Source organism: Clarias gariepinus, chromosome 1 (genome assembly GCF_024256425.1).
Source record: "Clarias gariepinus isolate MV-2021 ecotype Netherlands chromosome 1, CGAR_prim_01v2, whole genome shotgun sequence".
NCBI classification, from domain to species: domain Eukaryota; kingdom Metazoa; phylum Chordata; class Actinopteri; order Siluriformes; family Clariidae; genus Clarias; species Clarias gariepinus.
Window position 1 is genome coordinate 702,623 of NC_071100.1, and position 14,700 is coordinate 717,322.

The 14,700-nt window shown below is 38.0% G+C and overlaps 1 protein-coding gene across 2 annotated transcripts; it reads right to left on the reverse strand.

Annotated features, from left to right (window-relative positions):
- Positions 1-1,910: 1,910 nt before the first annotated feature.
- LOC128523674 (uncharacterized) lies at positions 1,911-9,253 on the reverse strand. Of its 2 annotated transcripts, none has more exons than XM_053495747.1 (6): positions 9,206-9,253; positions 6,398-6,482; positions 5,985-6,284; positions 5,603-5,899; positions 3,458-3,588; positions 1,911-2,728 (listed from the first exon to the last, which is right to left on the reverse strand). In XM_053495747.1, exons 2-6 carry the CDS (start codon positions 6,456-6,458, stop codon positions 2,105-2,107), a joined length of 1,413 nt encoding a protein of 470 aa, XP_053351722.1. In that variant the 5' UTR covers positions 6,459-6,482; positions 9,206-9,253; the 3' UTR covers positions 1,911-2,104. The 2 variants fall into 2 exon arrangements, with proteins under 2 accessions (XP_053351722.1, XP_053351731.1); XM_053495756.1 differs by lacking the exon at positions 9,206-9,253 and adding an exon at positions 8,239-8,322.
- Between the last annotated feature and the right edge of the window lie 5,447 nt (positions 9,254-14,700).

Consider the following 14,700-nt stretch of genomic DNA (forward strand, 5'->3'; position numbering starts at 1 on the left):
TGTAAATATAATATAATATAATATAATATAATACACTTATTTTGTATTTTTATACAGCTTTCACACTTCATTTTAAGTCAGGTGACTTTAAAAAAATAAATCTTTTTAAAATAGTCAGTTATTTAATGTAAACTTTGACATTTCAGATGCTCTGAGGTTCATTATGAATTTATATGTAATAATCTGTCACTAACTGACAGTGTAAGGGTGTCTAGCCTGTCTGCTCATTTCTCCCACACTTCTGATTTCACCTTTGGAAGTTATATAATAGTTATATAAATGAAGAGACGGGCAGTAGGTATGGGTCTAGTAGCACCTGCGTCATTACAAACTGAAATTGGGATGCAGGAGCACCTGTGTGTACTTTTGGGGAATATATTCACACAGAAATAAATGTCTTCTTCTTTTTCAAATAATCGTTTACTCATAAGAAAATTAATAATTTTTCTTCATCAAAACAATTTTTCTTTCTAACAAAATTAATATTTTCTTTCCTCAGAACATTTCTTTTTTTTTTCAACATAAAGTTTCTTTTTTTTTCCTCAAACATAAAAATTCTCTTTCCTGCCCCCACTGGATTCATAAAAAGAATGAAAGTGGACCTTTGGGAGACTGTGTGAGGTTTCAGATGATCTTGTATTATTTTATCAAGTAAAATCCACCCACACGTTTAATCCACAGAGTGATGTCTACAGAGCATCCGGAAGGTATTCACCGCACTTCACTTCTCCACATTTTGCTATGTTACAGCCTTATTCTACAATGGATTCAATTCATTACTGTTCCTTAAATTCTACAAACAAAACCCCATAATGACAACGTGAAAAAGATTTGTTTAAAATCTTTACAAATTTATTACAAACAAAAAACATATTGTATATACATATTACAAATAACAAAACACACTTTTTTAGTACATAAGTATTTACACCCTTTGGCGTGACACTGAAACTTGAGATCAGGTGCATCCTGTTTCCACTGATCATCTTTGAGATGTTTCTACAACTCAACTGGAGTCCACCTGGGGTAAATTCAGTTGATTGGACATTATTTGGAAAGACACACACCTGACTATAAAAGGTCCCAGAGTTACACTGCATGTCAGTGCACAAACCAAGCCATGGAATTGTCTGTACAACTCCAAGACAGGGTTGTATCAAGGCACAGATCTGAGGAAGAGCCATTTCTACAGCATTGAAGGTCCAGATGAGCACAGCGGCCTCCATAAATGGAAGAAGTTTAGGAACCACCAGTACTCTTCCTAGAGCAGGCTGACCAGCCAAATTGTGTGATCAGGGGAGAAGGGCCTAAGTCAGGGAGGTGACCAAGAACCTGATGATCTGTCTGAAACAGAAGAATCTTCCAAAATCAACAACCATCTTGTAGCCTCTTACCTAAAAATACATGAGGCTTTATTTTGGCACCTTTGTTCAGACTCTTACAGAGAATTAGATGTGATCTTATTGGATGGAGAAGACAGATCATACAGTTGTGCATATTTAAGCACTTCTCAATTTTACAATGGAAGAGCAGAAGAAAAAGACGTTACTGTGTTTCTTACACATATGCTGTTTGCTTGTGTGTAAGAAACACTTCCATCTGTTTTCTTTTTGTCTGTGCCTAGAAATAAGATGAGGATGACTCTGGCATTCTTTAAAAAACCAAGGGTTTAGAATCACAAACTACAATTGACCCAGACAATAAACATGATAGCTATTTACATATTGTGATGGTCAGTAATTATATAATGGTATCACACATGTTTGAAAGCTGTACATTTTCTCCATTTCAAGTCTCCTGAACTCATTTGTTTCATCCCAGTGACCTGTACTAATGAATCAGCATGCTATGCATCCGAATGTTCATGAAAGGAACAAAACAAGTGACTTCAATGCAGGATAACTGCAATGACTGTAGTTAATTATCTTGATATAGGGCTATTTTAGCAATGAAATGTTCACATTTAAACTGCCTGGACATCAAGGGTGATGCAGTTCAGTAATAATCATATCCTCCGGCTCAGAATGTCATGCATTTTATAAAACATGGTACATGTGGACAGTATTCTTTGTTTGTTTTCTTCAAACCCTATTATAATATACAATCACAGTTTGGCGCTATCAGAGTGCGCTCTTTTGTGCCCCTTTCCTGCTTCCTGGTCACACTGCTGTATTAAATGTGTTATCATTTCTTTGGATTTGCGACTCCACTCTTCGATCATATCCAGGTCGTCCAGCTCCTTCTTAAAATGTTCCGTCATCAACATGATATTTTGATTTTCTAATAGATTGCTGTGCCTCTGTTTGAACTCCTCAAGTTCCTTAACTTTCATTAACATCTCTTCTGCCACTAAGCTGCAGGTGGCTTGCAGCCTGGGCTTGGTCATCTGGCCATTGTAACTAATTAGTTGTAATAAAGCTGAATCACTGTAGGATCTCCGACGGTAAGGTCTATATTGTCCTCCAGTGTTGGATGTTTGTGTGAGCTCTTCCTCCTGGATGTTCAGCTGAACAGCTGCTGTGTGGTTGTTCAACCTCAATTCTCCATCTGCTCCACTTACTACCTGTGAGTCAAAATCATTCAAACTACCCAGCCTGCCAAAGAAATGCCCCATAGTTCCACTTGGACCTGGAGACCTTGGTCCTCCTGTTACTCCATTATAGTTCAGGGGTATGGGATTCTCTTCTGATGGACTGTTGTGTAGAGGTTTTCTCTCTGAGGAGTTCACCTGTTAATAATGCATAAAATATTCAATTGTTCAATCAATATTAATTAATTAACCAGTTAAAATCAGACATACATAAAAACGTACATGTCAGTAAATCTCCTAATACTTCAGCGGTCATTACAGTCCACATGGTAGCACTACATTTCTTAACATCATTTAATGTAACTGTCGAATTATCAATAGTTTTTCTGAACAGCCATCATGGATACGCTTTAGTAATGAAGTAGTTGTAATAAATCACACAATCCAAAAAAAAAAAAAAACTATGTAAACATTTTGGTGACAATAACAAAAGTCTGTCCAGGCCACACCATTTTCAGGACTGTTCCATGACCCGGCATGCTGGAAAATTCTTTTTCCTACTAGTCCCTGAGCTTTAGCATTATCTGAGAAACCAGCTCAGGTTCATGAGTATGAAATGTACAAGTTATTTTGGAACAAAAAATAGGTAAGCAAATCTACAGACAAATGTTCATAAAAGAGGCGACATGACTACAGAGTGAGCTAGCCAGCTAATGCTTGCTAAAAGATAAGCTCTTCTTGTTGATGAAAGAAGGTTGATCTGTTCTTCATCATCAATAAGGATTACTGTGATGCTGTTATGAATAGTTAAATAAACTGCATAACACTTTAAATGTATTATTTATTTCTATGCAAAAACAAACTTTTATGTTACGTGTGATCTCATGGTGCTGAATGTCTCAGTTACATAGGGTACACTTTACTTACAGCTCCTTGCTGTCGCGGTTGATTCCTCAGGTGTAGAAACCTCCTCACACACAGCGCAACAACAATTCCACCAACCACAAGCGCTATTACTACACTCACCCACACGATCGCAGCACTGTCTGGATGTGGAGCTGCAAAACACGGAGAACATGTCGAACAATAACTAATCCAGAAAGCTGCCTATTTTTAAAGACAGCACATTGTAGAGGCACCATTATGTGTGGAATATAGTGACAATAATACAGGGGTTGGACAAACTCTGGGGTTGGAAACTGAAACACTGGCCAATTTAGTGTTGGAGGTTTCATGGTATAATTCGACCAGCAGAGCAGAGTGAAGGTTTAATAAGAAAAATAATAGTTTAGGACCATGTGCACCCAATGGTTCAAACATCGTATCCTGAAGAATGATAATGCACCGATACACACGACAAGACTGGTGACAGAGTGGTTTGATGAACACTTTTTCAAACGTTTTGGCAAAGCGAGTCAGGAAACGTTTTCCTCCACCAGCATCATGATTCATTAGTATGGTGTAGGGCCTCCTTTTTTGCGGCCATTACAGCATCAATTCGTCTTGGGAATGGCAGAAACATACACGACAGATTCTTCTTGCAGAATAGTGGCCAGGACACTATGTGATGCTGGTGTTATGTTCCAAACTCTTTTTAAAAACAGCAAACATTATTAATAATATTAACTAGACATCTGCGTAATTTTTCTGAAGAAAATGTGAGTCGAGCTTGCCATGGCAAAACTCAGTTCTCTGGGCCTCTTCTAATGGCAGGATTACTAAGGTACTCTAAAGTGGTTTCTTGGGCGTGGCTTGACAGCTTCACGATGATCCTGAGAAACTGATTGGTTGACTGAGTAAATTGAGCCCACCCCCATGTTTCTATGACAATAAGATCCACAGTTAGATTCAGTTTCAAAGTTTCTATGCAAGTTACTATAGCAGGAAATGCAACTGTGAGCACTTCCATTTTCAGTGGGGAGTACCTTCACCATAATAGGTTAATGGGGCCAATTTGGGCCCTCTGACACAGCTTGCAAGCTATTTCATATGTGGTAAATTTTATATTTCTGCAAAATGAAAATTGGCCTCAGTGTTAAGTCTATGGGATATTTTTGGGCCCGCACCTTTTATAAAAGTCATAACACCCTTTCCCGAATAGGCCACACGGTTTGACACCTCTTTCATTGGTCTACTGTATGGGACTAGATACGTGCCAAAGTTGTATGAAAGAAGAATAATTAAAATAAATAAAATAAAAAGAAGCCTGACAATATGTTATAATTGTTATAATTAAAAGGACTATCTGACCATTTTGATTCATACACATTCAAATTCCATACAAACTTAAATGATTCTTTTGATTGTGTAAAGCTGCTTTGGGACAATGCCAATTGTTAAAAGCGCTATACAAATAAAATTGAATAAAATTGAATTGAATAATTAGTGAGTGGTTTGCAACAACCACCAATAATAATAATAATAATAATAATAATAATAATAATAGAACGCAATAAATATAATATCTAGTCAAAGGCAGACATTGTCACTTACTTTATAAAATATCAACAGTCAACAGATTGTGATTTCATGGTGTAAGATGATTCCATAAGCTGTGGTTGTAAAAGCACAGTTGACAACCAGCAGATCAAGATCTAAAAATTTCTTTGTCTGTAAGGCCTAATGTGACTAAGACTAATACATTTTATTCCAAAATCAAAAGTTAATGATGGAGATTTGTATGAAATATGAGAAATTGTGTATGCAAAGAAATGATCAGATTGTTCCTGATGAAGTTCCTCATATGGAGTCCAGTTCATTGTTGGAGGCTCAGGTACTAAACTAGACATCTGTCTGGATAAGAAGGTGTGTGATTAACGTTCTAAACCTCATCAGCACCAACAGTTTCACCTCCACAGAATATTACAGCTAGGACAGAGCAAGAATCCTGTGGGTCAGAGGACCTGAAGTTGATCAGGTTTAGGTTTACATTACTTTTTCTGTATAAATGTACACACTCAGGAGTATGAGTATAAATAGATTATTTTAATGGGATTTTTTTTATAAATACCAAATTTCCTGTTTAATACCTCATATTTAAAAAAATGATAAACGATTTAGATAGGATATTACCATGGCTAGTAGCTTCAACAAGAACTGTGTAAATATGAAGATCCTCATTATTCTCTGTGTCTCTGATGGTGTAAACTCCTCTATCACTTGACTTTACTCCTCTCAGTGTGAGTAGTGTGTTAGTGAGTGATGTTCTCGGTGTGTATTCAGCTGTACAGTGTAGTGAGCTTCTGTCCAAAGTGCAGATCTGCTCATCATCTGGATTTTTGTGGTTATAGAGTACTGCCACTCGTTTGGATGTGTGCAAGTCCAGCAGCAGATCTTCACCAGGCTTTAGCTGAACTGATGATATAAGTTCTAAGAACAAGAAAATCTAAACTGTAAGAAAATCTAAACAATTAATCTGCAACAACTGGTCAAAAGAGCAGGTAAAGACTCTTACTCTTAATGGTGAGACGCACATCACTAACGCCTTTCCCATCACACTGACACGTGTATGTGTTCCTCTTCCTGTCATCAACCGCAGTGACGGTGAGGGTGAGATCTCCCTTCAGGTACTGATCATGGGACATGTTAAACCCCTCCTTTACTGACCTGCAGGATGTCTGATCACACTCAGCCACTACATCACCTGGGTTACTGAACAGAGTCCATTTGGCCAAACCAGAACACCTCCAATCACAGGGCAGAGCAGCAGACTGATTAAACTTTCCTTGTACAGAATAAACAGCTGATACAGGAACTGAAACAAAGAGAAAATGCTTTACACCTTATAGTGAGACAGCATAAGACAGGGAGCTCACATACAAATATCCATATATATTACAGTCATACAATCATACAGGAATTACTTACTACTTGTGGATGTGAGCATGATCCCAAAGAGGACACAGCAAAGGACGCAGCTGGACATCATGTCCGAGACATAACGCCATTAACCCTGTACAGAAGAAAAATCAACAAGTCTCAGAATCAGATCAAGAATCAGACATTCACACCCAATTTCTATTTTGTTAAAAGAACATACATTTTTTCTTACTGTTTTAACAAAAAGTGTAATCATGCACAGGAGGTTTTACGAATGAAAAAAGAAAGAAATCTTGCTGAAAAAAACTGTGTTAATTTTCCCTCTTTATGAACACATGTGGGACATGAAATATCAATACATACATTCACTGAGATTTCCTTGCTTAGTCCATAGACATGCAAATTAGGCTAATTGGCATCCCCAAATTGCCCATAGTGTGTAAATGTATGTGTTAATGAATGTTGACCAGATTGTATATATTGCATATACGATATACTCTATATATGAAGAGAAGTAAACCCAGGCAGGTTCGGTGGCGACTTCACTCCATTTGACACACAGTGGTGAGGGTCTCCTCTCTGCTCAACTCCAGATGGGGCTGCTGTACTGTAGGAGGCTACGATGAGACTGACCTGCCTGTGAGTGCTTTGGGATGGGAAGGGCTCACAGCAGCAACCGCTGCTTGTTGAGGACAGTAACTTCAGAACAATAAGTGCTTTCATGTCAGAGTCTTCAAAAGTTCCGAAAGGTCTCCAATAACACCAGAAAAAGTTGCTAGATTTGTCGCTTGTTGCCTTTGACCATCTCAAGTGCTGAGTTTTCCACTCAGCACTGTCGCCCTCAGCTTGCTCACCTGGGACAATCTGACCATTAACATTCAATACAAACTTACATAATTCTTTTGATTCTGTAAAGCTGCTTTGCGACAATGACAATTCTTAAAAGCGCTATATAAATAAAATAAAATTGAATTAAATAAAGAGGATAAAGTGTGAAAAGGCAGTTGGTCCTGATGACATACCTGTGAAGGTGTGGAAGTGCTTAAAATAGGTGAGTGTAGAGTTTCTGACTGTTTAACAAGATCTTGAAAAGTGGGAGGATTCCAGAGGAATGGAGGAGAAGTGTATTGGTGCCGATCTTTAAGAACAAGGGGGATGTGCCGAGCTGTGGCAATTACAGAGGAATGAAGCTAATGAGCCAGACAATGAAGCTGTGGGAAAGAGTAGTGGAAGCTAGGTTAAAGGCAGAGGTGAGCATTTGTGAGCAGCAATATGGTTTCATGTCTAGAAAGAGTACATCAGATGCAGTATTTGCTTTGAAGATGTTGGTGGAGAAGTACAGAAAAGGTAATAAAGGGTTGCATTGTGTCTTTGTAGATTTAGGGAAGGCGTACGACAGAGTGCCGAGAGAGGAGCTGTGGTATTGTATGAGGAAGTCTGGAGTTGCAGAGAAGTATGTTAGAGTGGTGCAGGACATGTATGAGAGCTGTAAGACCGTGGTGAGATGTGCTGTAGGTGTGAAGGAAGTGTTCAAGGTGGAGGTGGGTCTGCATCAAGGATCGGCTCTGAGCCCCTTCCAGTTTGCTCCTGTAGCTCCTCTGTGGGATTGGACCAGACAGACTCCCCTTCACTCCCCATGTGCATTAATAGGCCTTGGCTGACCATGACCTGTTCATGGTGTAATGATGTGGGGAAGATTTTTAGTCCCCTTAGTATCAATTTAGCACCCCTTGGTTTAAACACCAATCTTGGGTTTAAGCACCACAGCCTACCTGAGTATTGTTGTTGATCGTGTACATCCCTTTATAAGCACTAAATAATGCTAAAGCTAAAATCATCTCACACTGGTTTCTTTAACCTGACTATACTCACGCAACCTCCACAGTCACCTGATCTTAATCCAATAGAGCGGCTTTGGGTTGCGGTGGAACGGGAGAGTTGCAGCATGGCCTGGACTGTTGCGACAAATCTGCAGTGATACTCTCATGTCAATATGGAGCAAAGTCTTTAAGGAGTCAGTCTATGGCACAAAGAATTAAGGCAGATCTGAAGCCAGAAGAGCTCCAACCTAGTTCCAATAATATGTACCTAATAAAGGGGCCAGTGTAGTGATTGTATGTGTGTGTCAAAAGAGGACTTTGGTCAAGAGAGCAACAGTCCAGTCCTTTATAATGCATTGCTCCAATAATTCATGCAAAGGAAGCCCTGAGTCCTGAGCGCTGTACACATTCATACCTTTTAGTAGTCCAACATTTCTGTGTTAAAAATCTTTTTTATTTATAATTGGACTTAAGTAATAGTCTCATTTTCTGAGATACTGAATTTTGGGTTTTCATTAGTCCTGTAAGCCATTATCATCGAAATTAAATAATAAAAGGTTGAGTCTATAAAATGAATAAATAAAAAAGTGTCAGCACTGATTTTAATGAACTAAACATACGCCCATGTGAAATGTGACCACATTATTATTCTCATCATCACAAAAGGAGCAATTAAATCGGAATGCACACACGCCCTAACGTTCTTGTAGACAGAGTAAACGCTATAGTCTATAGATTATAGAACTAGAAAACTCATAGCATGTCGGAAAAAAGTAAATCCACTTTCCTTAAAAAAATGTATGCCCCCCCCCAAACGCCCCCACCCCTCGCTGTCAGATACTATCTGTAAAAGCCAATAATAATTAAAGCACTTAAATAGACTGATTTAGAATTTCTATACAGCTTTCACACTTCATTATAAATCAGGTGATTTAACACAAACTTCATAAAGAGTTTATTTAAAATCCAGAACTGTAATGTAAGGTCATGTAAGCTGCACTATGGATTATATATGAATATAAAACCTGTACCTCACCTTGTGGAGGTTAGACTGTGATCACAGCGAGTCCGGATCCACAGTGAGTCTCCGAGTCACTTTCGATTTCACTTCAAGAAGTTTTTCATAACTCAGCCACTAGACGGCTGTGTGGCAGCTGTGGGGAGACATTTCATATGAATTTAAATTTATCTAGTGTTACATTGGCTAGTGATCTGTAAATAAATAAAAATTGAATTGAAAATTAAATGTAGTTGAATTTATTTGTATAGTGCACAGAGTCTGCATGTTCTCTCCGTGCTTGGTAGGTTTCCTCCGGGTACTCCGGTGTCCTCCCACAGTCCAAAGACATGTAGGTTAGGCTAACTGGTGTTCCCAAATTGCCCACTGTGTGTGGACGAGTGTGTGTATGTGTGTGTGCCCTGCGATGGATTGGCACCCTGTCCAGGGTGTACCCCGCCCTGGGATAGGCTCCGCCCCCGTGACCCTGAATACAGGTTAAATCGATGAGTGAGTGAGTGCTTTTAACAGTGATTATTGTCACAAAGCAGCTTTACAGAATCAAAAGAAAATGATGGAAATGTGTATTAAACATAAAAGAAAATCCCAGATAAATCTCTGTACATTTTATAAATTAATAAAATTTACATGGTATCAGTATTTGTTTCAATTAATATTCAATATTTAAAATGAAATTTCCACGGCAGCAGTGACAGGTATTCAAGGTTCTTATGTCAGGATCGGCCGTATCAGGGATTGTGTGTATAAATAAATGTTATTTATACACACAAAAAGAGCGGCTCAACTTTTTTTGTAACACGTGTTATGCGCTGAAATGCCCCCCTGCCATGGATTGTCCCCCCCCCCCCACATAATCGCTATCAAATATTATATTAGAACATAAATTTATAGGTTATTGGTTTACAAATTACATGAGACAATAAAATAAAATAAGCAATATAAAAAAAAAAATATATATATATATATATATATATATATATATTAAAAAATTTAAATATTATTATTTTTTTAAATACAACACCAGGAAAGCAGCAGGACCAGACGGCATCTCAGGTCGTATCCTCAGAGCCTGCGCAGACCAGCTAGCACCTGTGTTCACAGAGATATTCAACATCTCCTGCACCATAGAGAGCATCCTGACGGACTGTTCTCTCTGTTGAGGTCTGGGAAGAGATTCCGCTCCCTGAGGGCCAACACAGAGAGACTGAGGAGGAGCTTCTTCCCGCAGGCGATACGGTCTCTCAATCACAACACAACACAGGACTAATCATCTTCGTGTTTCTTCAGTGTTCTGCAACATTACACAGAACTGGTCACTCATGGTCATTTCTCATCTGAGCACACACACCAATACACTGTGACAACTATGGAGACTGCACATTTACACACACACATTGCATATTGCACACTTGCACTCACGATGCTCATTTGCACACTTCTGGACATTTTCCATTCATTCCACTTCTTATTTGCATCTCAAATTCAAATTCAAATTTTATTTGTCACATACACAGTCATACACAGTACGATATGCAGTGAAATGCTTAGACAACTGCTCGTGACCTAAGAATAGAAGACTATGAATAGGAATAGGAAATAAACATGAAAATTAAAATAAAGGGTAAATGAAACTAGGAAAAAATAAAAAATATATAAAAATTGAAGTTAAATATAAAATAACTGTACAACAAAAATACACAATATAGAAAATATATGAAGAACATATGAAGAAATATAGAACAATAAGAGCAGCTGTACGAATAGGTATATATTTATGTAATTTTTGTGTTTAATGGAGTTAGAATAAATGGTAATGAAAGAATGGTTTGTGCAATCCACATATTTAAAGTGCAAAATATGCTAAAAAGTGATCTGAATCTAAATTCATTTTGTCTATACAGAAAAGTTTTATATGTCTTGTATATTTTTGGAAATATCTATATTTTGGTCACTTCTTATAGTTAAACTATTTATTTATTTCTTGCTTCTTTTTTATTTTCTCTTATTTCTTGTCAATTGTTCCATCTTTTAAAAAAAATTGAAGGTCACAGGGAGTCGTGTAAGCATTCCACTGCATATCGTACTGTGTATGACTGTGTATCTGACAATTTTTGGAAAACGTAATGTTATAAGGTTATTCATTTTTCGGTTATTTTGATTACAAATTGACTTTGAAACGATATAACAGCGATACCATCGCAATTATTCTCCCTTCGGAGTGCCCTATGGAAGCATTATTAATGCCGTTTGGAACACAGCCTTGGTTTCGTTTGCGCGAAGAAAAGGTGAGTTTTCAAGTGAGTATCTTTGTTTAAACATACCCAAAGAGAAATTTCTCATAATATTTGTAGTAGTGTGTTAGAGGTTTTCACTTATAATGAATGTTATCCGTACTGTTCACGTATTCAACATATACAAATGTAAAATGTATAATCAATATATATTCAATGAATGGACCCAAATAAATCAACAATGATGGTATAAATAAGGATGTGGTTTTGTGTTGTGCTCTCAGAAGTAGAAGTAGAATATACAGTGGTGTGAAAAACTATTTGCCCCCTTCCTGATTTCTTATTCTTTTGCATGTTTGTCACACAAAATGTTTCTGATCATCAAACACATTTAACTATTAGTCAAAGATAACACAAGTAAACACAAAATGCAGTTTTTAAATGATGGTTTTTATTATTTAGGGAGAAAAAAAAAAATCCAAACCTACATGGCCCTGTGTGAAAAAGTAATTGCCCCCTGAACCTAATAACTGGTTGGGCCACCCTTAGCAGCAATAACTGCAATCAAGCGTTTGCGATAACTTGCAACGAGTCTTTTACAGCGCTCTGGAGGAATTTTGGCCCACTCATCTTTGCAGAATTGTTGTAATTCAGCTTTATTTGAGGCCTTTTTAAGGTCATGCCACAACATCTCAATAGGAATCAGGTCAGGACTTTGACTAGGCCACTCCAAAGTCTTCATTTTGTTTTTCTTCAGCCATTCAGAGGTGGATTTGCTGGTGTGTTTTGGGTCATTGTCCTGCTGCAGCACCCAAGATTGCTTCAGCTTGAGTTCAGCTTGAGACGAACAGATGGCCGGACATTCTCCTTCAGGATTTTTTGGTAGACAGTAGAATTCATGGTTCCATCTATCACAGCAAGCCTTCCAGGTCCTGAAGCAGCAAAACAACCCCAGACCATCACACTACCACCACCATATTTTACTGTTGGTATGATGTTCTTTTTCTGAAATGCTGTGTTACTTTTACAAATCATGCAGGCCATTTTTGCCCAGTCTTTTTCTTATATGGGGGCGTGAACACTGACCTTAATTGAGGCAAGTGAGGCCTGCAGTTCTTTAGATGTTGTCCTGGGGTCTTTTGTGGCCTCCTGGATGAGTTGTCTCTGCGCTCTTGGGGTAATTTTGGTCGGCCGGCCACTCCTGGGAAGGTTCACCACTGTTCCATGTTTTTGCCATTTGTGGATAATGGCTCTCACTGTGGTTCGCTGGAGTCCCAAAGCTTTAGAAATGGCTTTATAACCTTTACCAGACTGATAGATCTCAATTACTTTTGTTCCCATTTGTTCCTAAATTTCTTTGGATCTTGGCATGATGTCCAGCTTTTGAGGTGCTTATGGTCTACTTCTCTGTGTCAGGTAGCTCCTATTTAAGTGATTTCCTGATTGAAACAGGTGTGGCAGTAATCAGGCCTGGGGGTGACTACAGAAATTGAACTCAGGTGTAATAAACCACAGGTAAGTTATTTTTTAACAAGGGGGGCAATCACTTTTTCACACAGGGCCAAGTAGATTTAGAGTTTTTTTCTCCCTTAATAATGTAAACCTTCATTTAAAAACTGCATTTTGTGTTTAATTATGTTATCTTTGACTAATAGTTAATGGTTTTTGATGAGCAGAAACATTTAAGTGTGACAAACATGCAAAAGAATAAGAAATCAGAAAGGGGCAAATAGTTTTTCACACCACTGTAGACTAACCATAGTCTGTCTGCAGGGGGAAACCATGTAGGCAAATAAACAAAATATTTATTAACACAAGTTTATTCGAGATTCATTTAAACAAGAAAATACAGGATCCAAACTGTAAAAATAATAACTAACCAAACATATTCTGAATTAACAGTTGTCTGACTTCTGCTCCTGCAGGAAGCATTCTGCCTTGATGTGTGTTCGAAGGATCATCATGATCATCTTCCTCATCCTCATTAGCACCAGAAAGACCCCCCTCTTCCTCATCAAAAAGCGGGACATTTTCCTTATGTTGTGGAGAATTGCAGTAACTACAATTACATAGCAGCTTTTGGAGGGGTTCAGTTTCAGGCCACCATTGGACTCGCTGATGCAGCGAAATCGTTGTTTCCACAGTCCTATAGCCCTCTCCACTGTAGAGCGTGTCCTTCCATGGGCCTGATTAAACCTCTTTCCTCTGCACAGGTGGCCCCTCATTCAGAGGAGGAACTGAATTGATAACCCCCCAGTCTTTTTGCCTTGCCTTCTACGTGCTGCAGCCCTCATTTCTTTCTAATTTTTTTTTGGTCAGAATTTGTAACTCTGTTTTTTAATTTGGAGAAAAGCAAGATTTGATTGTTTCCCACCTTCTCCAAAAGAACTGCAAGCTCTTTTGTAGTAAATTGTGGTTTTCGTATAATTTTTTCACGTCAACTCTCATTAAACCATGGCTGTATGTCAAAGGGACTTGTATAGGAAATGATCTTGAGCAAAATAGGTAACAGGTGTTCACAACACAATCCCAGCGTTTTCAAAACCTATACAGTAATTTCTTTTTATTTAAATTGTACTGATGTATCAATACCAAATAAAAATGAGTTCAAATAAAATATAACTAACATTTATAGACTTTGTTATCCGAAAAGAGCACATTTAAACTGTGTATGCCTATATATGTTTTATTGTACAAATAATGAATGTTGCGTTTGTGACATTATTACATCACTTCTACGTAACGTCACTGCGAAAGCGCATTGAATGTGAGCTGAAGAAAAAAAACACTTTACAGTAGAGGGCGATATGTGCCTATGGCAGTACTCCGCCATAGCGAAGAAGAAGAAGAAGGTCATAACGACAGATCAAACCAACATGGTTCTAACGATGGATCTGCGACACAGGTATTATGGTGTTGGGAAACAGTTGTGACTAGTTAGTTAGTTTCTTCAGCGTTGCATCGCACAATGGTGGTTAAGAAAAGAGCTACATCGTTGTACGGGAAACGCACCCCTGGTCGTTTCTGTAGACAAAGTGTTAAATGATCATTAATTGGAATCCAGAAGTTTATTGGAAACCTTCTGAGAACAGCATTTATGGATTCAGCATTCTGGACTCAGTAGAAATAATAAGGCTGGTAACACTTTACATTTAAAACCACTCTTCAAATTAAATATAGAAAGTGGACATTCACAGTATGTTATCTCATTCCATTATTAAACATTATTAAAATGTTATTAAACATTCCATTCAGGATCAGGATCTGCATCAGAATAAGAAG

Excerpts from the sequence above, each read along its gene's own strand:
- LOC128523674 (XM_053495747.1), bottom strand. The coding sequence starts at position 6,458 with ATGATGTCCAGCTGCGTCCTTTGCTGTGTCCTCTTTGGGATCATGCTC. Across the intron at positions 5,900-5,984 it reads TGTGCGTCTCACCATTAAGA|AACTTATATCATCAGTTCAG; the intron begins GTAAGAGTCTTT and ends TCTTGTTCTTAG. Across the intron at positions 3,589-5,602 it reads TGTTGAAGCTACTAGCCATG|CTCCACATCCAGACAGTGCT; the intron begins GTAATATCCTAT and ends CGTGTTTTGCAG.